Source organism: Rutilus rutilus (assembly GCF_951802725.1).
Source record: "Rutilus rutilus genome assembly, chromosome: 11".
Taxonomy (NCBI): domain Eukaryota; kingdom Metazoa; phylum Chordata; class Actinopteri; order Cypriniformes; family Leuciscidae; genus Rutilus; species Rutilus rutilus.
The window spans coordinates 30,369,217-30,394,458 of NC_140216.1; the positions used below are offsets into that span (position 1 = coordinate 30,369,217).

At 36.9% G+C, this 25,242-nt stretch overlaps 1 protein-coding gene across 1 annotated transcript; it reads left to right on the forward strand.

Moving 5' to 3' along the window:
- Positions 1 to 736: 736 nt before the first annotated feature.
- Positions 737 to 19,718, forward strand: cacng7a (calcium channel, voltage-dependent, gamma subunit 7a). The gene is made up of 6 exons (XM_084422657.1): positions 737 to 971; positions 5,966 to 6,161; positions 9,455 to 9,541; positions 10,730 to 10,870; positions 15,824 to 15,969; positions 18,501 to 19,718. The coding sequence occupies exons 2-6, from the start codon at positions 5,966 to 5,968 to the stop codon at positions 18,951 to 18,953; spliced, it is 1,023 nt and encodes a 340-aa protein (XP_084278783.1). The 5' UTR covers positions 737 to 971; the 3' UTR covers positions 18,954 to 19,718.
- The last annotated feature ends 5,524 nt before the right edge of the window (positions 19,719 to 25,242 follow it).

Consider the following 25,242-nt stretch of genomic DNA (forward strand, 5'->3'; position numbering starts at 1 on the left):
TACATTTTAAGATGTCAAATTAGGCCTATTAATTTAATATATAAATATAAGACTGTATTTTAATGTAAAAGTATATTGTTAAAATTATGGTTTAGAAGTACATTTTGGACATTAATTTGAACTTTAAGACATCATTTAGCACTTTTGTGCTGTCTGTGAATATCCATTCATTTTCCTAGAAAAAAAAAAATCGAATGGCTCTAATTGGTCGTTATATTAACATTACTTTATACTTTAATGACATACAAACATATAGACTCACCCAAATGACATTGTAAATATGTGCTGTATAAAATGTTAGCAAAAATGACCTTAGTTACCTTAAAATATATTTTAAAAGACAATATATGTCTTTTTTTATTTAAGACCATACATATAATTAAAGTAAAAGTATATTGTTAAAATTAAGTTTTTGTAGTACAAAAGTGTGAATCTCTCTCTCTCTCTCTCTCTCTCTCTCTCACACACACACACACACACACACACATATATATATATATATATATATATATATATATACTGTAGGCTACTTACTATATACATATAGTTTTAAAGGACACACTTTTTGTTGTTTAGGAAATAATCTGCTAATTAAACGTTAACCGTGTACTGTATGACTCACATGCCTTCACCGACATATGCAGACCTAAAACTAACTGTGACCTTATTGAGCCTCATCAACGTCAAACTGAGTGAAAGTCTCTCTTCTGTCATCCCATCCTCATTCAGCCAAATCACCGCAGTGCTGAAAGAGTGAGAGCGAGCGAGCGACGTGAGAGAGCGCGAGAAAGAGAGGGAGAGAACACGCGTGTGTGTGCTGTGTGTGTGTGTTTGTGTGTGTGTGTGTTAGTGTGTGAAAGAGCGAGTGAGGTAGAGAGAGAAGAAAACTGCGAAATCTGTCAAGGTTTTTCAGGCGTTTGGTTATTCCTCTCGACGCCTGTGCAGCGCTGACTCGGGTCGCGTGCTGGAGGGTGAGTGCTCGTGCTCTTCTTTCTTCATGCACATTACAGTCGCTGAATGAGTGGCGCGTGATTAGACAGCATAGTTTGAAGTCGAGAGATCGATTCGTTACGGTGCTTTCGAGCCAAGTATGACAGATCCATTCAATTCATGTCCAATAGTCCTGCGGACCACGTACTACAGTGAAACGCTGATTTTTATTTATTTATTTATTTATTTTTTAACATGTATTAATTTAACATTATTTTCTCTATTTTGCGACCAAAGTCGAAATTGTAAGATGTGAGTTTTGTATCGTTAATTTTTTTTTTTTTTTTTTTGTCGCACTTGGCGCGAGACTCGTAGTTAGGGACTATGCGCTCGTGTCGTGGACGGACTGGTATGTGTCATGGATGTTGCTCATTTCTCTAGTGCTGACTTTGGGAACGCTACGAGAAAAGAGAGTAGGCTACTGCGGTTGTGAGGATTTGACAAGGAGTAGACACGATGTTTGTGTGTGGGACAGGATCTGCCTTCATTGTAAGGAAGAGATAGTAAAACGTGAAATCAACTACATAGTGGGGACCAGCTGACATACTGTAGAAATGCTAAATAATGTCCTAATGATATGTAGCCTATGTAGAAATGGTTGTGTTTAGAGGCAAGGGATAGAAAACATCATTAGCCGAGTATAAAACAGATAAGGAAGTCCCCATGATGATTGAGAAAAAATATAGGTGTTTGTGAGCGTCACGTTTGTCTGTATTGTAGGGACCAAATGATTGCAAAGATAGTAAAATCTGAAATCACTTTGTGAAATGACTTTGTAGGGTCCAACTAACTGTCCCCATGAGGAAAAACGGCTTAAAATGCTAATGTTCTAATGAAAAAAAGGTTTCTGTAAGGTTTAAAGAGGATATGGAATAGCATTACCTCAATATAAAAACAATATAACTCTAAGGAAGTGTCCTTTATGATGGTGTGTGTGAGAGAGAGATGAGGACAAAGTGACGTGTAGAATGGCCAAATTATTTATATATATATATATATTTGATTCTGCCTTGAGTCAGGTATGATTCTTTTCTGCCTTCTTGTGCCTATGCTGGAATGAAGATTAGTTTGAGCTTTATGAATGGTGCTCTGTATCTCCATGAAGTGAGCTGAAATCATGAATGTGCACATGTGAATGCATGTGCGTGTGTTATTGAAAGCTCGCACATGCGTGCAGGCCTGCATGCGTGACTGTCCTCTGAGATATTTTGGGCCAAGGTCTTTCCCCAGACCCCTTCCTTTTTTTTCTCTCTCTCATTTCTTTTGCTCTAAATACTTGAATACCATCTTTTCATAAGCACGCATTTCTCTGTTTTCTCTACTCATTTCCTCCCACACTCTTCCCACTTGCCAGTTGGCCTAACCTGCTGACAGGGGAACATATTGCCATCTCTACAGAAAACTACACTCCCCTTGGGCTCTTGCTCCCCAGTCGAGTGGACACACCATCTGTGGAACTCCCAGTACGCCACGAGGGCTGTCTTTCTAAATGTGGTCATGTCTGGAATATATTGAACGCCCTCCTGCGTAAGACCTATATTGCCCAAATCCCCTGGAAGAAATAAAGGACGACTGGATATTGTTCTGTTGTGCTGTAAGGCTAATAGGGGCCGATGTTTTAGATTGGTTGAGTTATGTTTTAGTGTTTTTAATGGTCACAGCAGTGAGGGTTTTATTACGTTCTTTACCGGACTGCCAGATTTTCAGCCCATTGTAGATTTCAGCACTGTACAGTTACTTTACGTTCCTGTAGGATGTCTGTCTTTTTTAGGTGGGCACAAAAGTTTTAGATTTTTTTCCAGATCCACACATTTTTATTTCAGTTTTTATAGAGTGCAGTTTTGTTATACATATATGCATATATGTTGTACATAAATATAATACTTTATACTTTGTATTTTCACAAACATGTGACCGAAATCGCTAACCCCCCAGAAACCCTTCTTGGTCAAGATTACAAAGTTTTGGTCTGTGCGTCGCCTGATTTCAGCACCACTGTGACGGACAGCTCCCAATAGTCTGTTTCCTCTCCTACCCTGTATGCCTTGATTTACTCTCTTTTATCTTTTTCTCTTTCACTGAGTGTCTTTCTACTCGCTTCTCCCCTCATGTCATTAAAATGGGTTACACTGGTACCTGCACATTTACATTTCAATAGCTGTATCACATGACCAGCTGTTTCTGCAGTATGCACATTTTGACCACTATGATTTATTCATGTATTTTTTTAAATCATCTCTATGGTATGACCATATGCTACTTGTACACTATTCACACACTCATATTTAAGTAATTTAAATATGTATATCTAAATGATTAAATTATTCAATCATCATTATTTATTTATTTTAATAATTACAAATTTTGGCTTAAATATTAAATACATATATATATAAAATCGCGATTAATCACATTCAAAATAAAAGTTTGTTTACATAATATGTGTGTGTACTGTGTATATTTATTTTGTATATATAAATGCACACACATGCATATATATTTTTTTTTAAGAATTTCTTTTAATTTATATTTAAAATATTTATATTTAAATATAATATAAATTATGTATATATATATATATTATATATATATATCAACGATTTATTGCAATTAATTGCATCCAAAAAAATATATATATATTTTTAGATATATTATATTTTAATTTTTTTTACTGGACAATGAATACCATAGATCGAGCAATACAAGCAATTTTTTTAGCTTGCTGGGCGAAATTTTTTTTTTTGACTTGGGCCAGTAACCAACCATCCAGAGTTCCCTAGCTGCTCAGAACACTTTAGACGCTGTGCAGCAATGCCCTGGCAACCACCCACAATATCCTTGAAAGAGATTTTCCATATGCAAACTCTACACCTTCATAAAATGCACTACTATTGCAACGCACGTACACCGAGTGCTAATGCATTCTTCAGAGGAACTTCATTATTCACCATATTATCTTTCCTGCAGCCATTTTTCCTCACCTTTAACTTCTTCAAAGCTCCTCTTTTCTCCTCTGCACTGTCAATGCTCTATGGATTATCTTAACCCTCACACATAAACCACCATTCACTACGAATCCTTCATTCATATCAAGCACACCCTGGGGCTCCCGACACTAACTGGAGAGGATTTCACCAATAATAACCCATTATTGTGTTCTTCTCCCCCTGCCAAAAACCAAGCCTAAAAATCCAGGGCTTCTAATCCAGCGTCTATATGGTACCATTCCGTGAATTAAGGGAATTGTGGCTCTTCTGGAGGCATGCCAATCAAATCCTCACTCTTGTTCCAGAGCGTGAGTGCATGTAACAATCCAGGAGGCATTACATTGCAAAATCTTTCCGATACTATTCACATTCTCTATTTCTTGCTTATTCTTTCTGATTCTCTCTTTCCGTGTTTACCTTCAAGCTTTGATGTGTCAATCTATTCATCAGATATAAAGCAGTACACAGCTGTGATGTTTCACTGCTGGGTATTACCACAACCGTCAGTTCTATAACCCCAAACAATGATTGTAGCTAATGATCTGTTTGTGTAATCGCCTATTTGTCAGAATACAGACCTTTTAGGGGCTAGCTGATTAATAGCTAGCATTGCGCCATGGCACAGTGGGTAGTGCACGGGCTCACATGGGGTGCAGAATCCAGTTTGTGTCCCAATCTCATTCTCCCTCTCTCTCTCCCTTGCACTTTCCTGCTATTCCGTCTTGTTCATTAGAGGCAAAAGCCATAAAAATAAAATGACTAATGATTTATAGTGTCTTTAAGCAATTCTGAAGATATGTCTTAGTGCACGCTTGCCCCTAATCATTTTAGTCATACACTATTTAAAGGACACTGTTTGTCCTTCATCTGTTTGTTCTGTTGATGAGTCACACACTTCAGTAGTCGATGGAGGGGAATTTTTCATCAAGCCCTTCAGGCACAGCTAATATAATAATTCTTGACCTATAGTTATTATAGTTCACTCTGTTTGCCTTAATTGGCAAGTGGTTGATATTAAAACAAAACCCGTAAAACAATTCATCAGTTTTTCCACATGATTACCGCTTTTGCACGAATTAAGAAAGAATAATTCATCGGCAAATGGTTGTTTCACCTCTTTGCGGAGATATAAGTTGTTGAACAATTTCTGAATGGTTCAAATTGAGTAGAATTATGTTATTTATATTTAATAATTGTGACTACTCAAGTGACTACATAAGTTGGTTTGAAAACAGCAACATTATTACATACAAATGGCAGTTATTTTTTCTGCTCAATTTCTCATGGGTTCGACTACACACACACACATAGTGACAGGATAGAATTACTTACATATAAGGTTATGTGTTATTTTAAGTGTTTTTATTTATTTGTTTGTTTATGTGATCAGACCGATCGTTTATTGCCCAGAACATACACTATAGTGTTCAAAAGTTCAAGGTCAGTAAGAATATTTGTAATGTTTTTAAAGTCTATTATGCTCACCAATACTGCATTTATTTGATCAAACATACAGTAATATTTTGTAATATTATTACAATTTAAAATAACTATTTTCTACTTTAATATATTTTAAAACGTATTTTATTCCTGTGATGGAAAAGCTGAATTTCCAATCTTCAGTGTCACATGATCCTTCAGAAATCATTGCAATATGCTGGTTTGGTGCTCAAGAAACATTTGTTATCATCAATACTGAAACCAGTCATGCTGCTTCGTATCATATCGTTCAAAGGAATAGCATTTATCTGTTGTAACATCATAAATGTTTTCATTTAATTCAATTTAATGCATCCTTGCTGAGTAAAAGTTTTTATTAATATTTTTTAATGTTAGTGTATCTAGAGATCACAATATTACTAGGGTGTTCTTGTTTGACTAGGGCCAGTAGCCAACAACCCAGAACACCCTTGCAACTACATAGCAAAGCCATTTATTTAATTGCATGTTTATTTATTTATTCATGTTCTTCTCTCCCATCTTTTTAGATGAGTTCATTTAGCACCAGGGCACTGACGCTCCTGTCGTCTGTGTTTGGGGCGTGCGGGCTGCTCCTGGTTGGTGTGGCTGTGTCGACGGACTACTGGCTGTTAATGGAAGAGGGCATTGTCCTGCAGCAGAACCAGACCAATGAGGTGAAGATGGCTCTGCATTCTGGACTCTGGAGGGTCTGTTTTGTGGCTGGTAGGTACCATTACTGATAGAGCAGCATCCTCTTCTATCACCTGACCAGGGGTGCGTTTCCCCAAGGCATCGTTAGCCAACTATGGTCGCATGTTCCGTCATTACCAACTTAGTTCAACGATTTGCTGTTTCCTGAAACCATAGTTTCAATGAACATTCGCATACAGCATCGCAAACTTACATGGGTGGAACTACAGCTCTCGACCTGTGGTTGGTTAGAAGCATATTTTCTTGTTGGACTTAAATAGATCATGCTATTGAGCACAATAAGCAGCCTAACATTCAGTACATTCTTTGGGCCCTATCATACACCCAGTATGTATGATAGGGCCCATGATAACTTGGTTCAGCCTGACGCAGTTATCATTTTCACGTCCTGCGCCATGTTGTTTAAATAGCAAATGCATCTGCACCCATTTGTGCGCCCATGGGCATGTGTTCGCATTGTTGACACGTTGCTATTTTGAGGCAACTGAAATAGACTTCACCATTGACCAATTGAAAACTGGTCTAAAGTCAATGGCGCAGTATATATATATTTTTGTTATTTAAAGAGCGTGTTAGTAATGTGCGCCTATAGGCGGGACCACAACGAGCGTTCACTATGCTTATTACACACACAGGGACACAAACCAGCCAAATATTAAAAATAAAAGCATCACAATGTAAAAGATTATTATTGTGTACATAAAGATATGGTGTCCCGTAGATGATCTGCTTAAGATGAGACTCTGATTGGTTTATTGCACGTTATGCCCAAAACACACCCATTACTCAACAACCCTTATAGACCCTGCGCCGGGCGCACCGACCATTTTTCCTGTCGTTAAACTAGCGAAAGTGGATTCAGACACGCCCTTAGTGCACTTGCACCGATTGTTAAAATAGGGCTCTATATCTTTCATTCTAGTTAAATATATATACATATATATTAAACTAGCAGAAGTTATTACTCCTCCACCTGTGACAGTCCTATGTTGTTGAACCAATGTGTTTCAAACAACAGAGAGGCGCAATCATGTTACCACGGTTTTGGGAAACAGTTGTGACTAGTTGGTTATTTCTCCAGTGATGCATCAAACTAGATAACCAATGAGTTACATAGTTGTATGGGAAACGCACCCCAGTTTGTTGCTGAGACAGATGCCTGATTAAAAGCCAAATGGCAAATGATTGTGGTGTCATGTTGACTCTTGCATCAGGTGTTGCTCACAGATTCAAAGGTGAATCCCTTTGCATCTGTGTATCATCAAATAAATGGTAGTGTCATCTAAATGGGTAAGATGCCGTTTATTTGTGGGGCGTCCTGCTGTGTTATGCAGCTGGTCTTCAGTGTCCCTGCACTGCACTGGTGTGGCATCCTATTGCATCACCCTCCCAAATCGTGCCACACATTGAAACAGGAACTAGTGAGACTGTGTGGGCAAACCACTGCAAGATGCCAAATCAGTAACCACATAAAATTCCTAGGCTAATAAAAGATGCAATGAAACACGCCTTTTTTAGTTTTGCTGAAAGTGCACCTATTATGCTATTTTAAAGGTTCCTATTTTTTTTTTTAGGTCTCCTACAATAGGTTTACATGCATTTAAGGTCAAAAACACTCACAGTGTCTGAAACGGTTCGATCAAGGAGCCGGTCTCTCTAAATCCCTCCTTTCCGAGAGCTACTCTGCTCTGATTGGTCAGGTGACCCAGTCTGTTGTGATTGGTCTACGGCTTACTGCACGTATCAGAAAAGAAACTCCCATTACCATCTGAATTTCAGCTCTTTTATACACAGTTATATGTACAGTAACGATGACGTCAGTTTTACCGTATCAAAGTGGATTTGCTTTTGCAGTCCAGAAAACAGCGTCTTCTCGACATGTCGACAACACAAACCAAACTCGTCCAGGCCTCAGCTACAACTGCAGTGTTTAAGGGTCAAAGTAGATGTTGTTCATGGGCAGCCAGTGAAGACCTGGCATTATGCAAATTTGTTGCAAACCTACTTAGGTTCATACAGGAAGTAAGACTGGAATTACTGACGACTCGTTTCAGACAGTTCAGAATCAGGTCTTTCTTTTGGGAGACAATAACTTTATTTATCATGCACTTTGATCTTTGTAGATCTTTAACCTTAAAAAAAACAGCTATATTACACACTACATGAAAGGTAATACCCGAATAAGCATAATAGGGGCACTTTAAGGAAAAGACTATATTGCAATTGTATATGTTGCTTTGCATCGCATGCTGGTTTGTTTTCATGACACTGACAGGAAGTGCTGAGGTGGACTGAAACGATGCCACACCAGCTGGTGGCAAATGGCTGACTGAGAGAAGTGTGAGGATGATGTCACCTTGTTTCTAGCTTAACCAGTTCTGGTATTTAGTTTGCCTCTATGGAGGTGTTTGACAAATCACTTCAGGAAGACTTTTTGCCCATTAGGTGTGTTGTGTGAATAATTTGCACTCTTTTCATGCGCTCTAGAGAGCATATGATTTATATGTTTAAAAATGATGTTTTATATGTGTGTGTGTGCCGAGAGGGAGGTCTAATGTGCCCTTCTTTCATGTACATTATGCAGAAGCGTCATGCCCATTTAGTGCCTCTTCAGATTTTTGTGTTAAGTTGATTTAAAATAATAAAATGATTTAAAATAATGTAAATGATTGTAGGTTAAAATACATGTTTTCAAACTTGGGGCCACAAAGGGGCGCTAGGTGGTCTGCGAAAAATTTGAGAGAAAAACACATTTTAGCAATGTCAATGTTAATGTGTGCTTTTAAGATTTTTTTAATGAAATATGTTTAATGTAACTATTAATTTTTATTTACATTTACTATATTTGATTATATTATATTCTGCTTACCAAAGACTGGCCAAAAGTCCATGACTCACCATGTCCATTTAAAAGGCTCTGTAAAGATATGCTGTAAACCTATTTTCCAGGTAATATTTAACAAATAATTAATGCCAGTTATTTAAATTAGTTGTCTTCATATCAACATTTTTCTTACAAAATACATACATGAAATTATTTAGCAGCCTTTAAAAAACTGCATGATGCTTCTGACTATAAGTGCAGTGTATACGTGTAATGCATGTCAGTTTTTTCGCCTCTCTTCTTAGTGTTTGAACCAAAATCATTGCTGTGTTTCTTTCTGTTTGTCCCTGTCTCCCCTACTGTCATTGTCAATCTCTGTCCTGCTCTGCCTGTACACCCTCTCTCTGTCTCTCTTTGTGTCCCTGTCTCTCTTTGTTCCTCTGTCTCTCTCTCTTTCTCTCTGTCTCTCTTTCTATCTCAGGGCCAGAGAAGGGGAGATGTGTGGCATCTGAATACTTCACCGAGCCAGAAATAGAGATCACTACTGAGAACACAGCCAATATACTGAGTAAGAAAAATGAATGCACTTATTGTGTATAAATACACTTGGAAAAACAACGGTTTGAGTGCAAGATGTTAAATTCAATATAGTTCCTCTAAAGTGCTGTAAAAGAGAATATTCATTCACTGAATTGTATTCTGTAATTGGATATATACAAAAAATCATGGGCATGACCTTTTTGTTTTGCAAAATCTAGATTTTAGGTTAAAATGTATAGAGAGCATATATAATATAATATAATATAATATAATATAATATAATATAATATAATATAATATAATATAATATAATATAATATAATATAATTGCAATAAATTATATTATATTATATTATATTATATTATATTATATTATATTATATTATATTATATTATATTATATTATTGTCACGTTACACCGGTCAAATAGCACAACGAAGGAGATATACATGTACTTAAATAGGTTTTCTTCAAAATACTCAGGACACAGGAATACGCAGGAGAAAACACAAACTAGACTTCCACATACACATTAATGAGAGCCGACAACTATGAACTGAAACAGAGGGATATAAAAACAAAGGAAACAAAACAAACGAAGAAATAAACAAAGGGAACTAGATGAACAGAATCTAATCAATGATTAACGACAAACAAACTAGAGAGTGTTTTGAACACAGGCAAACGAGAACAGAGCAGACAGAGTGAAAACTAAACTAAAACAGAACAAAGGATATACATGTTACAATAATTATATTATATTATATTATATTATATTATATTATATTATATTATATTATATTATATTATATTATATTATATTATATGTGAGTTCAGTATCGTGATATGTATCGAATCGTGAAATTAGGGTATCGTTACACCCCTAATTACATTACATTATTTTATATTATGTATTTTCAGTAAGTGCTATAACTAGTGATTTTTCAATATAATATGAGGCCATAAAATGCACACACATTTTACAAATACACACACACACACACACACACACACACACTCATATATATATATATATACAGTGCCCTCCACTAATACTAATAATACTAATAATAAAAGTCCCCCTGGTCTGCTAAAAATATTTAAATATGAATGGTAATATACTTTGAATGGGCACTATATACATATATATATATATACATACTGTATATACTTTGAGGGACTAACATTTCATAATTTCAATAATTTGCTCTGTTAGAAATGGTGAGGACGGCCACCCCCTTCCCGATGGTCTCACTCCTCTTTGTCTTCACTGCCTTTGTCATAAGCAACATCGGCCACATCCGTCCTCAGCGCACCATCCTGGCCTTCGTCTCTGGAATCTTCTTCATCTTATCAGGTAAGTTGCAATGTATGAAAATCTGCTCAAAACCCTTCTTGATTCTCATCATGTTTCTCATGATGTTCACACTTTTGCAGCCTATAGTTGTGCATCCTCTTACATATTAGATTCTGTTTATTGATTTTCAGTTTCAGTGGTGAGCCTGGTAATTCTCCACAACTCTGTCCGAAATCAGGCTGAGAATCCCACTGAGAGCTTTGCATATTTAATAAATGGTGTTCCCAATATCCATCTATGGTAATGCGCGATACACAATATCCATTAAATGGCCCTTTTTCTCACAAACAGTAATTAATAAGAGAGGTCTCGACAGTCGACAGAGCTCTGGCTAACAGCTGTCATTTGCACTCGGCTAATAGAAACAGATTATCAAGAATGTCGAAGTGTGTTTAGATTTGACTAATTTGCATGCAAAGTGTGTCCTAAAACACATCTGGTGTGCATTAATGTTCTGAAAGAAATATTTATTGAAGCATTACTCTAAATACAACATCAACAATATATAAAGAATGATACTGCAGGGCTTTATTGATACCAGAAGAATGATTCAGTGTAATTGCCAATTTTTTCAAGTTGTACCAGGACATTCAGACTGTAGTGAGGAATTGTGACTTTCACAATACTCCGTGTGGCTTGAAGACAGCTATATGGCAGAACTATATCAGTTGATTGTATCAGTTGCCTGCTGACAGCTGTACAAATCAGCCTGCAGGAACAGATTTCCCATAATGGTTTAGAAAGCTTGTGTTTGAACAGTGCTAGAACACTGGAGCAGGACAGGTTTTTGAATAGCTCTCTGGAATACTTGGTTCTGATTGTGGAATACTGCATGTAGTCATATATTTTTGGATAATTATCTGTGCAATAGTGTAATATCTGTATAATGACGATAAATGTTCATCGACAAGCTTTTTTCCCCCAATAAGACGAGACGATGACGAGGCAACAATAAGGTCATTAAATGACAACTGTGATTATATCAACATGCAATATCGTTGACAAAAAAAAAGAAAGAGAAAAAAAGACTAAAATGTAGTTAAAAAATTAAACTTTACCAAAATCTCTTTATTTTGGTTGAACCCCCCCCCTAAATATTACTGATGCTGTACAAACCTCTACTACAAGCTTTCATGTTTGCGGTTGCCAGATGTCAAGAGTGTAAATCCACCAATCAGAGCTTTTCTTTTAAAATGATATTTTCTGCTCATTTTTTTACTTAAAGGGATAGTTCACCCAAAAGTTCTGTCATTAATCACTCACCCTCATGTCGTTCCAAACCCATAAGACTTTCATTCGTCTTCGGAACACAAATGAAGATCTTTTTGATTGACATACGCAACTACCACTTTGACGCTTCAAAATGTTCATAAAGAGATCGTAAAACTAATCCATATGAATTGAAAATTGTTTAGTCCAAATTTTTTTTGAAGAGACTCGATCACTTTATATGATGAACAGATAAAAAAAAAAAAAATTCAAATTCAATTTCAACATTGATCAGCGAGCATATAAGAGAATCTCAACCGAACCTGCTTGACGCACAAGAACAAACCTCATTGGTTCTTGAGGAAGCTCAAATGTGTTGCATAACACACGAGAATGAACCTCATTTGTTCTCGCACGTTCATTCCATTGACTAAAACTAGACTAAAATGCCCAGACATTTACAGTAGGCCTTGTTTCACAGACAAGGCTTAGATTAAGCCAGGATTAGACCTTAGTTTAATTAGGGCATTTAAGTAGGTTTTATAAACGTTCCTTAGAAGAAGAAAAAACATTACCGGTGTGGTGTGCATCTTGAGACAAAACAATGGCAATGACATATTTTTAAGATATGCCAGAGCAAGTTGCTTTCAGTTAAAACAGCTCATACATTCATTTTAGTCTGGGACTACACTGTAGGCTTTAACCTTGTCTGTAAAACTGGGTATTAGTTGACTAAAACTTGACCTAAAAACAGGACAAGGATGAATAAATATGATAGAAACTAAGAAGTATATTTGACACAGGACATTAAAAAATAGCAGACAAAATTAACACTACTGTGGAATTGATCGTTGTGCCAGGCTATCGATTTTCCTCTTAGCTTTGCTTGTTTCATGTCCCTCATATCACTCCATGGTCTCTTCTCAAATAATAAAATAGTTTCAAATAACTTAAATTAACTTCATACAGAATGCAACAGTGGTTCTCAACTTTTTTTTTTTTACTTTTTTTTTGACTCTACGATTTTAAAAACTTTTTTTATTATTATTATTAACAGAAACGATATAATTCAGTGTGAATCCCAAACCAAACTAAGACATTTGATGTCAGTTTTTTTATTTTTTTTATTATTTTTTTTCAATAATTATTAGTAATAATCAGGCATCCCCCTTGGAAGTTTGCTAAGGCTGGACCACTGGTTGAGAACCACTAGGACACAAAAACATCCTGATCACAATGTCAAGGGGGTCATTTTGTGATAAAGAACGACTGACTCTATTATCGTATTACACAACTTGATTCTGATTGGTTAGTCACTGCATTCTGCATTCATATATTGTATAACAACAGTCACATTACTGTTCAAAAGTTTTGGGGTGAGTACTCTTTTTCTTTTCTTTTTTTATGTTTTTTATGTTTCCACAAAAATATTAAGCAGCACAGCTGTTTGTATCAACACTGATAATAAATGTTCTTGAGCAGAAACTCAGAATATTAGAATGATTTCTGAAGGATAAGGTGACACTAATGCTGAAAATTCAGCTTTGCCATCACAGGAATAAATTAAATATTTAAATATATTCAAATAGAAAACAACTATTTGAAATTGCAATAATATTTCACAATTTTTCTGTTTTTACTGTATTTTTGTTTAAATAAATGAAACCTTGGTAAGCAAAAGACTTTTTTTTTTTTTAAACAGTTAAAAATCTTACCAATCCCAAATTTTGAACGATAGTGCACATTGTTTAATTGATCATTGACCCAGGTAACTGATTTCCTACATACTGTAGCTTTGCTAATTGAATTTTTTTCCCATCACTCCATCGTCTCTTTCTTTTCACATAATACAGTAATTTCAGCTCAGTAACCTTGATCTGAAATTTCTGTATTCACAATACAGCTTAGTCTATCACTTATTGCTTAATTGCAGCACTCGATTTGCACATCTACGCAATACCATTTACACTCCAATCAAAACAATCAACATTTGCTAATGAGAATACAGTAAATCATTGAGCGGCTGTTAAAATCTAATTTGCCTCACCATCTTCATTAGATGTCAGGAAATGAACAGAGGTAAAAGCAAGGAGTCAGCAGCAGTGGAAGAATCAGCTCGCCCCCCAATCGTTTGCATGGGGGGTGGGGCAGAGCCCGGTCAACATGTCCCATGTGTTGCAGCCGATGCGGCTCTAATGCATGCACTACTGCAATTTAGATTTTGTAATTCAGGAGAAAGTACGACTGCAGATTCCCGTGGCTCCGCCCAGCTCTGTGCCGTGTAGCACTGCATCAGGTGCTAATGTTACATTTAGCTCAGCATTTTGTACTACAGAATTATTAATAAAGCACAAGACACCACAACAGCGCTGTTGCAAAGTGCTGAACACAGATATGCACAACGCTGCAAAAAACAAAACACAGACTGTGATGTTCCAGACTGTAGTATATCCAGTATGAATAGTCTTTACTCATCTTGCTTTTTTTGTCCTGAAATATATGCCCTGATGTGACATAGCAGTTTAACTTCTAATCTCTTGCATTTCTAATGTGAAAAGGAAATATGTATGCACATTCCTTGTCGATATTAGCAGCATAGACAGCTGGCAGTGACAGACTGCGATAATCTGTTTGATTATGCCAAAGGCTTTTCCTTACCGCTGTCTCTCACTCTCTCTCTTTTTCTCCTGCACTCCACAATTACCGCAGCAGAGCTTTCTCCATCATAACACAGCAAAATTTGAGCATACTATAAATGTTAATGTCTCCTGTTATGACAGGTTGCGTGTTGGTGGGCTGCTTTATCGTTCACTCTCCACATATAGCTTACGGGAAGAAAACAGTATAGTACCGTAATAGGAAAACACTGCAGTAATAACAACACCTTTACTTGGGTGTTTACAAGGCATATTTGCTTCTTTCATTTGCCATTAAAAGCTTTTAGTCTCCTTTTTTGTGTATAAAATAGTTTCTCCCTTTACTAATGTGAAGGTGTAGCATACTTATTTTCCAAAACCCTTTCACACATACACACATACAAAAAACGCTTCACACCATATACAGTATACAACACCTTATCATGGCAACAAAATTATTGCATTGCTAAGGAACAACGTATGAATTGCTAGTACCCCAATTCTTTCCCAAAGACTTTAGTCTCAGTAAGTAACCACCTTGCAACCACACAGAGCACACTAGCAACCACATAGTTATCACCCATAACACCCTATCAACCACATAGCAGTACACAAAAAAACATTTAAAACACAGCAGTGAGTTTCTCATGTTCTGCAAGCACAACTGACATTTTCTTTAGAAAATGTTTCCTGCAAAAAAAAAAAAAAAAAAAAAAAGGTGGTTTGCTGGTCTTGGCGAGGCTCAGAGACCAACATAAACTAGCTAAGACTCAGTTAAACCATCTAAGACCAGTAAACCATAGATTGGTCAGGCTGGTCTATTGGCTGGTCATCTGGTCAGGCTAGGAGTCCAGCTAAACACAAGCTTTTCCAGGTTTGCAGACCATTTTAAACCATCTAACACCAGCATACCAAAGCCTGGTTATTCTTGGCTTTTGACTGCAGTCCAGCTAAACACAAGCTTGGCCAGGCTGGGAAAATATCGTAAACAAGTTTTTTCAGGAGGGTTGTTTCCAATCTTTCTACTTTACTGGGTTTTTTTATGCACGATTTACCCTTTTTTCAGCCATGATTTACTGCCTTTATCCTCTTTCACTCTCTTTCTCAGGTTTGAGCTTAGTGGTCGGTTTGGTGCTGTATATCTCCAGTATCAACGATGAAGTGATGAACAGGCCTCGAGAGCCAGAGCAGTTCTTTCACTACCACTACGGCTGGTCGTTTGCCTTTGCTGCCAGCTCCTTCCTGCTCAAAGAGGTCAGTCACAGAGACCAGCTACTGTTAACACTTGAGCTGACTGCGTGTGTGTACTCTTATCACAGAGCTCAGTTCATTAATATGCAGCTGTGTTAACAGCTTTCTCTGCTAAACCAACAGCTCTGCCCTCATCAGTATGCATTAATTTTAGCCTAGCTTTTGCAGGGGTGAAGGCTACACATTTCCGTTATGCTGCATATATGCTAATTCAGTAAGTTCAGTGCAGCAATTTGTAAATGTCAGCATCTAGTGTTTGCAGTAACCTCAACTTATATTCATATGATGAATATGCATAGACAGTGGGGTCCAAAAGTATGAGATCACCAAAAAAAAACACTAATTCAAATTTAAACAGGGTAATAAAGTTTTAGACTAAATAGTCTAGTAATAAAACAAAATTTAGTAATAAAGATTAAACCATCACAAACTATAGTACAGCCTACTATTGTACTCATAGCTATACTACTATAGCACAAACTCTAATACTGTTAAAAAGTTTTGGTTCAGTAAGGTTTTTTTTACCCATAACTTCGGCCGAGGCGAAGCCAGGGTGCCGGAAGACTGAGGTCGAGCCGGAGGGAAGGCGAAGCCAAAGGGGTGGAGGGATGAGTCGCAGACGAAGGCCCAGAAGTCCGAAGCAGGAGGGATGGGGAAGCCTGGTGGAGCCGTAGGGATGACGGTCCCAGTTGGAGCTGAGGGGAAGAGGAGCCACGGTTGAAACAACAGGTTGATAGGCAAAGGTGGAGTTGCGGGCTCTGAGGTTCTAGGTAGAGAAGTAGGTCGGCAGTCAAGAGTCGAGGTGACAAACAATCAGCCCAAGGTGGATACACAATGCACCAAGCGGACAACATAGGTGGAGATGAAGGGCTGATGAGAGGCAGTGAGGAAAGGGCTGAAGGGCTGGGCAGTGCAGACAGAGGGTTAATAAACGGCTGACATGGAACAGGCAGACATCTCAGGAACGGCCTCCTTGGCCAACACGGAACAGACAAAAATTTTTAGGAACGACTCTCTAGGCCGACTCGGAAAAGGCAGAGGAGGAGGGAGTAGAAGGTAGGGCGGGAACATCAAAGACATCAATAACAGTGCTGGGCAACAAAACAGGCTTGGTGCTCTTTTCTTCTACGTGGAGATATAAGGTTGAGGTGTTGGCTCCGTCTCTGACATCATAGCAGGCTCAGGCTCTTTGTCTGCGGTGGGCTCTGCCTTTCTGTCTGCTGGGTTGGTCGCGGCGGGTGACACAAAGTGCACAGAACGGACTGTTGTGTTTTGATCCTAAATCTTGCCGATGGTAAAGGGGGACCCACAGTGAAACAGGACCCAGTCCACAAACGCCTGAAATCTCCCTCGAGGTCCGTCGCTCGTCATCATCGTAGTGTACTAGATGGACAAAGTCTAAAAATTCCTCTGTGTGTCTCTTGAGGGAGCAGAGGAGGATACGAACTGCCGCTAGATCCACGTTTGGTCTGTCCTTCTGTCACACACGGTTGCAGCAATGAATGAAAAAGAGCTGGATCTAAATGCAGCAGTTAGTGTTTAATAAAAAAAATCAAAGATAACAAAAGTACTCCGGGTATATACCTCAGCAATCAAAACGGAACAACCGGTTACACATGCCAGATCTGACAATGAACAAAACAAACGTAGAGTTTAAATACACAGAAACTAATTAACGAAATTACATTAGGTGTAAATCAATGAACAACCGTGGAAACATAAAAAAGCAAAGCAATGAAACTGAACTAAAACCCACCCAAAACAGAAACAAACACAGATTTTAAAACAGCTGCTTAATATTTTTTGAAAACCTTGATACATGATTTTTTCAGGATTATTTGATGAATAGAAAGTTCAAAAGAACCGTATGTTATGTGAAATAGAAATATCTTGTAACATTAGAAACGTCTTCACTATGCATCCTTGCTAAATAAAAAGTATTATTTTGTTTAAAAAAAAATCATACTTACCCCAAGCTTTTGAATGGCAGTGTACAAAAGTAAAATGTTTACACATGCCATCATATGTTACATGGAATTAGCATTGGCATTCAGCTTAATGGCAGTTGATATGCTTTGCCATCTAGTCGTATAGACACTGTAATAATCGAGCACTGGTAAAACAACTATTTGTGATTGATATTTGTTCTTGCAAAATACAAAAATGTTTATTGCATAAAACTACATGAATACGTTAGTTTTAAATGGCTTTTAATGCAAAAAGATGATTTTGCCCCCAGATGGTGTAGTCACGGCTAACTGGGTCATGTCAAGCAGCCAAACCTTGACCCCTTGGGTGGAGAGCACTTTTAATTGGCAAGTTTTCTGATTTAAAAGACAAGAAAAGAAAAGCACAAGCTCAATCCCTTACACTTTGTAGAATTTGTTTTATTTTGCACAGGATTTTCACAGAGAAAGGTGCCATATCTCAGAATATCTATTTGCAGTGATAGCTGTTAAGTTGTAGGAACATTTTATCCGTGATAATCCGTGAATTTAAAAAGAACTGAATAACAAGTGAGTTTGTCTTTCTAGGGTGCTGGGGTTATGTCTGTATATCTCTTCATGAAACGTTACGCCGAGGAGGAGATGTACCGGCCCCACCCTGCGCTGTATCGCCCCCGTCTGTCTGAATGCAGTGACTACAGCGGCCAGTACCTGCACCCCGACTCGTGGCCTCCTCCTCAGCGCGGACGCAGCGGCTCCGAGGTGTCCAGCGACATCTCCATCCAGCTCAACCAGGCCCCACTGCCTCCGCCCAAAAGCAGCGGGCCCTCCAATCCGCCCTCTTCCTCGGGCCCCTCCTCCGGGGCCAGCTATCACCTCCCACCTGCTTCTTCCTCCTCTTCCTCTTCCTATCCTCACACCATCCACTCCTCCCATTCTGGTGGCCACGCCCCTCAGTCCCTCCCAATGGCCACACCCCCATCCGCCGTCCCGCCCCCTCGCTACCACGCACATATGCGTATGAGCGCCTCTCCGTGTTAGAGATTCCTCCGTATGCGATACCTAAACAGAAATATGTGCATAACATTAGGTAAGAGGATCACCGGGGCTTTTAGTTCTCCAGAGACTACGGGAGAAAAATGGAGAAAAGGGTGCTAAGTTGAAAAGAGGTAGACGAGGAAGCACTTCACTTACAATTCTGTGCCTGAATGATGTTTTAACAGATTTTTAGAGCGAGAATGATAAGTGAGGGAATAGCATTTATACATATAGAAATAATGTATGGAGGAGGAAGAAAATAGGGAAAAAGTACAAAATACTGACTTGCTGAAAATAGTTGAGAACAGTTGTATACATATTTAAATTTGTATGTAAAATGTTTAAATCTTATTGCACATCATAAAAGCATTTTTCATCCCCTCATTCCTCATATATCATCAGCATCATGAGGCTATTTCTCCATTTCTTGTTTATACAAAAGCAAAAAGACACGAATGTGCCCCAAAGGTGGCGGATTTCTTTAAATGGTGTGGCAGATTTATTTCAGCGCACACGATGCATCATTTCTGTACATAATGTATCAAGAGCAGTAGTCATCTAGTGTAGTCCGACATATTTACCTGTGTTTTATCATGTGGGCAAAGGTGCAGGGGGCCCGATTGGTCCTTTACTATCAATTTGTAATGTTTTTAGATTTGTACATCAGGGTAGATGTTCTACAAAGCTGGCTGATGTTTCCTAACTGGGATGTTGTACGCTTGGCCCCTCGGCCCTCAATATGCCTTGTTTTCTTGTGCTCTCATGTTCAAAAAAAAAAAAAAAAAAAAAAAAAAAGTTTAGCAGTGATATAGCACGATACAAAAAGGAAACGTTTGAACATATTAAACATATTTACCTTCACCTAGAATGGAGGCTGACTCCTATATGAATGCCAGAGATTTACTCTCCTTCACTGTTCAGTCATCATCTTAAAAATGCAGCCGTTACTTCTCTTTTATTATTAATATTATCACTACAACTATTAATTGAAATGTTTATTATACAAAATGAATTGTAAACGTGTTATATTACAACAGAAGCTATTGTAAATCAGTCCTGTGCGTGTTGCATCAGTGTTTCAGAGATCATGGTTAATGAAAAATAAGAACAGAAATCATCATGAGGAAGCCTTCAATAGCACAAGGCTATGGTTAAGTTTTCCACCCTGAGTGAATGGTTGTTCTGCCCCTGGTATCTTGCGCCATCTTCTGGTCAAGCATTAATAGTGCATCCAAACAAGCACTGAAGTATTAGCTACAGTATATGAAATCTGTATTCGATTCATTGACTAAAATGAGGCAGATGAGTCAGCATTTCCATACCTGGTGCCTGCGGATGCTGCATCGACTGAGCAATGCAGTAAAGACTATTTGTACAGTATGATTATTATACCACCAAATCCCTAAACATTGACCTTTGTAGAAAAATATCCCTAAATAACTAAGAAATATTATCATAATGATCTGTTATGCCCTATTTTCATGCACAAAAGCTTGAAATATTTTGCAGAGAGTTATATCTGATAGAGTTCATTATTGTGTGTAAATATAAACATAAATAGCTATGAAATATAAATAGGTATAATAAAGAACAGGACTGGCTCCTGCTGGATAGTAAAGAAATACATAGAATAGCCATTTATATTATAGCCATATTACAAGTGAAATATGCAGAAGTGAAAGTATGATATATGGAAAATTAAAAGATTTTTGATCCTAATATTTATTCAAGCAATGCTGATGGTACAAATTTAGTCTGCTTTTAAGTCTCAAGCGTGTAAATATCTGTTTTTGTTTCTCGTCTTTTGCTAATAATTGCGTTATAATGATCTTTCTGTTCTCACTGTTTCAGTTGACATTTTGACATTTGTTGTTGTTGCGGTCTACGCTGAGGGTCTGGCTTATAAATATGTATGTATCATTTTGCATGACATTTTTTTTCATCTTCACACCCTTTTCCTCATTTATTTTTCATTCCTGTGGGCTGTCCTTTGTCTTGATTTGTCTCTCTCAAAGTCCCATTAAGCTAAAGCTGCCTCTCTCATTTGACATGTCTTTCCCTCTTTTACCCCTCATTTCTCTCTTCTCTCTCTCAACCTTCCAGGCTTTAGTTTTCTGTTTTTCAGTTATCAGTTTTGCATGCCTTTCATTCCATAATGCCAAAGCAATTGTGCCTGATACTTAAGATGATGATGACAGTTATTATTATTATTATTATTACTATTATTATTATTAAAACTGTGGCATTTCTTCTTTGTAATCTGGAATTTGCTAAATAAAACTTAAGAAACTGAAAAAATGTACACATTAAATGACTTGTATTTTGTGCACAATGCATTTTACTGTACATACTGTATGCGTGTACTTTAATTTGTTGTTTAAAAATGCAGGGCAAAATTGGACATGATTACTGTTGTGACCTCATATACCCAGCTTAAACTGCTGTCAATTTCATTATGTTCTTGTAAAACAAGTATTTTGTGTATTAAAAAAAAAAAAAACAGAAGAAGAAAATATGTAAAAACATGTCCAGTTACATTTCTCCTCAAAATAAATACATTTAAAAATAAAGTGAAAAAAGACTAGATTTTGCCTAAAGGCATTGAAGCTTTTTACAAGATCATTACAAATCTTTCCATTGTGACAATTTTCTAATTATTTTGGACATAAAAAAATGGATAATTACATTACAAGATTTTTTTTTTCTATTAGAGTAATAATAATGAGCAGCTGCTTAATTATAGGATGAAAACAATTTACATTAACAATTTTACTTTTTTTTTTTTTTTATTGTATACATTATTTACATATTTCTTCTGATAGTAGGGTGAAATATAACCAGGGCATGTTTCACGAGATTCACCCTGCTAGTTTTTGAGATTTTAACATTTTTAACAGTTTCACTAAAAATGTATTGAAAAACAGGTAAGAGTCTAAAGTTGTCTGTTTAAGGGTTTGTGATCACTTATTGATCACATGGTGAATTTCAGCCTTGTGGTTTTCATAATTTGCTGGTTTTCATTATTGTTTGACAACTATACGTGTTTACATTCAAATCATTTTCATCTTGCTCTATATTCCTTATGCAGGTCGATGTAGTTTTGCATCAGAGAGACCTTTCTTAATATTCTCAGCAGTTTAAATAACACCCAAGAACGAGACCAATGCTAGGTTTTATTAAAGAAATTTTCCCTGTGGACATTAAAAGTATCTCTGTTAACACTTTAAAATACTGTTCCTTCATTAATGAATAACTACAGGAACAAATGAGTAATGCACTATTAACATTCTAGTAACTACTATTAACCAACAAGAAACTCTGATTAGCGAAATTAGTAAGTAATAACGCTGAGTTGAATTCTAGTTCACTATTGACTACTATTTTTGATACCTCACTGAAGACTACTTAGAACTACTATATACAGGTTCATAATTAATATGAATAATGCATAATAATATAAGGTAATGGTAACCCATTAGTAATGAATCAAGTGTTACTACATCTTTCTAAAGGAACTACTAATAATTTGGATCAGTATTCTTAAAGGATTAGTTCTCCCCAAAATGAAAATTTCCTAATAATTTACTCACCCCAATGCCATCCAAGATATCCATGTCTTTCTTTCCTCAGTGGGAGAGAAATTATGTTTTTTGAGGAAAACATTTCTGGATTTTTCTTCTAACAATGGACTTCATTGGTTACCATCGTTTTTAAGTCCAAATCAATGCAGTTTCAGAAGACTTTGAAGTGTTTAAACGGGCTGTACGCGATCACAGCTGAAGAAGAGGTTGTTATCTAGCCAAACGATATCATTTTCAAAAAAAAAAATTTAATTTATAGACTTTTTACCTTCAATAGTTCGGATTGAGCTGATCAACAAATGGACAGGGAATTACGTCATCACGTTGAAAGGTCACGCCGGCGCCAGCAATACTATTTGAACTACTATTCATATTCATCAGAATGTTATTCATATACTATTCATATTCATATTCACTGAATACTATTACAGTACTATATATATAATAGCAAACAATACTATTTGAACTGTCCCCCTACGGACGGTCGCATTGTAAACAGTGGGGCGGTACTTCTGCCGGCGCCGGCATGACCTTTCAACGTGATGTTCCCTGTCCGTTTGTTGATCAGCTCAATCCGAACTATTGAAGGTAGAAATTATTAGGAAATTTTTATTTTGGGGTGAACTAATCCTTTAAGTGAAAAACATGATAACTATATTGACTGAAGTGATGCTTTTGAGATTTTTGTAAGGTTTTGGATAGTATTGACTCAAGTGTTACTACATCTTTCTAAAGGAACTACTAATTATTTGGATCAGTATTCTAAAGTGAAGATCATGGGAAAACACTAGTAATGACTGAAGTGTTACCAAATCCTTTGGAAGAAATTATTATTCAAAATCTTACAAAAATCTCTTACAATGACTTAGATCTCTAGAATATCTAGACAATATTAGATACTTATGTTTTTCACTTTAGAATACTGATCCAAATTATTAGTAGTTCCTTTAGAAAGATGTAGTAGCACTTGATTCATTACTAATGGGTTAACATTACCTTATATTATTATGCATTATTAACATTAATTATGAACCTGTATATATTAGCCTAGTTCTTAGTAGTCTTCAGTGAGATATCAAAAAAGTAGTGACTGATTAGCTAATAGTGAACTTCTACTCAGCGCTATAACTTACTAATTCGTTAATCAGAGTTTCTTGTTGGTTAATGGTAATTACAAGAATGTTAATAGTACGTTACTCATTTGTTCCTGTATAGTTATTAATTAATGATGGAACAGTATTCTAAAGTGTTACCGTATCTCTTTTAAACATTTGAATTAAACCACAGTTAAAGGGTTAGTTCACCAAAAAATTAAATTTCTGTCATTAATTAACCCTCATGTCCTTTCAAACCCATAATACCTTCATTCATCTTCAGAACACAAAGGAAGATCATTTTGATGAAATCCGAGAGCTTTCTGACCCCTGTAACGTTATTGCTTCTTTCAAGGCCCAGAAAGTTAGTAAAGACATCGTTAAAATAGTCCATGTGACTCCAAGTGATGAGAATAATTTTTATGTGCAAACCCCCCATTCAACAATTTATTTTCTTTCGTGAACACGCTGAACGCTGTTCACGTGAACACCACAACACATGCGTGTGATGCCGACGCAGGAGCCGGACAATTCTGAGCCAGCGTTCTGATAGAACCCGGAAGCACTGCGCTGTGTTTACAGTGTGAACAGCATTAATTAAGCATGGAAATTAATGACAGAAATTTCATTTTTGGGTGAACTAAAAACTAACCCTTTAATAAATCTGCATAATCAAATAACAATGCAAGCATGTCTGTGGGGCAGGAACTTTGGGGCAAATGAGTGACTATGACTTGGTTGTGAAGAAATGAGTAAACGGTGGAGGAGTGTGTGAATTGATGGGTCAGTGCATCAGCAATGAGCACTTGCTGTTTGGCCCATGTGATTTAGATTCAGGATCGACTTTCATGCATTAAATTTCCATTGATTCCTGCTTTCTCATGTCAAACTATGATAGAATGGCCTTGAAAGACCTTGGGAAATTTACCCAGAGTGCTCAATGCACCATGCTTCTAAGGAGAGGCTCCCTGTTGTTTAAAGCTACGATCACATTATTGCTGCAACAACAGCATCACTTGAATTAGAGGAATTGCTTTGATGGCATAAATACCCTGGTGACAGAATAAACACCCACATGAATAAGGAACCACAGTTTCTAATACATGTGTTCAATGTGTTCAAACCATTTGAAGCACTACATAACTGAGTGCTGATTATCAGCGCTTCTTCCCTACCTGAAGATGTGTGGGCGAACAGTGTCTGTGTGTGTGTGTCTCTCTCCCTTTTTTCTCTCTCAGAGGAAAGAACACTGAGGAACATCTGAGCAAATGAACACATGAAGCTGCATATCTTCATCATATTAAAAATAAATACATAACACGTACAACATTTAATACTCACACCACCGTGCATCTGCTCCATTTCTCCAACAAGAATCCTCAAATTTTTGGTTGGTCAAGGCTGATTAATTATTGCAATGCTCGAAATGACATGAATTATGTTTTATGAGGGGTCCCCAAACTTGAAAGCGAGGGATAGATGAGATCAGACATCTTGCACCATCTTGCTGACTGCTTAAAGCAAACTGATTTTGATATTATTATTTTATTGTAAAATATAATGCCTTTTTTTCCTTTTCATATGGAGAGTTCCTTATTCAGGAGTCCTGAAATCAAT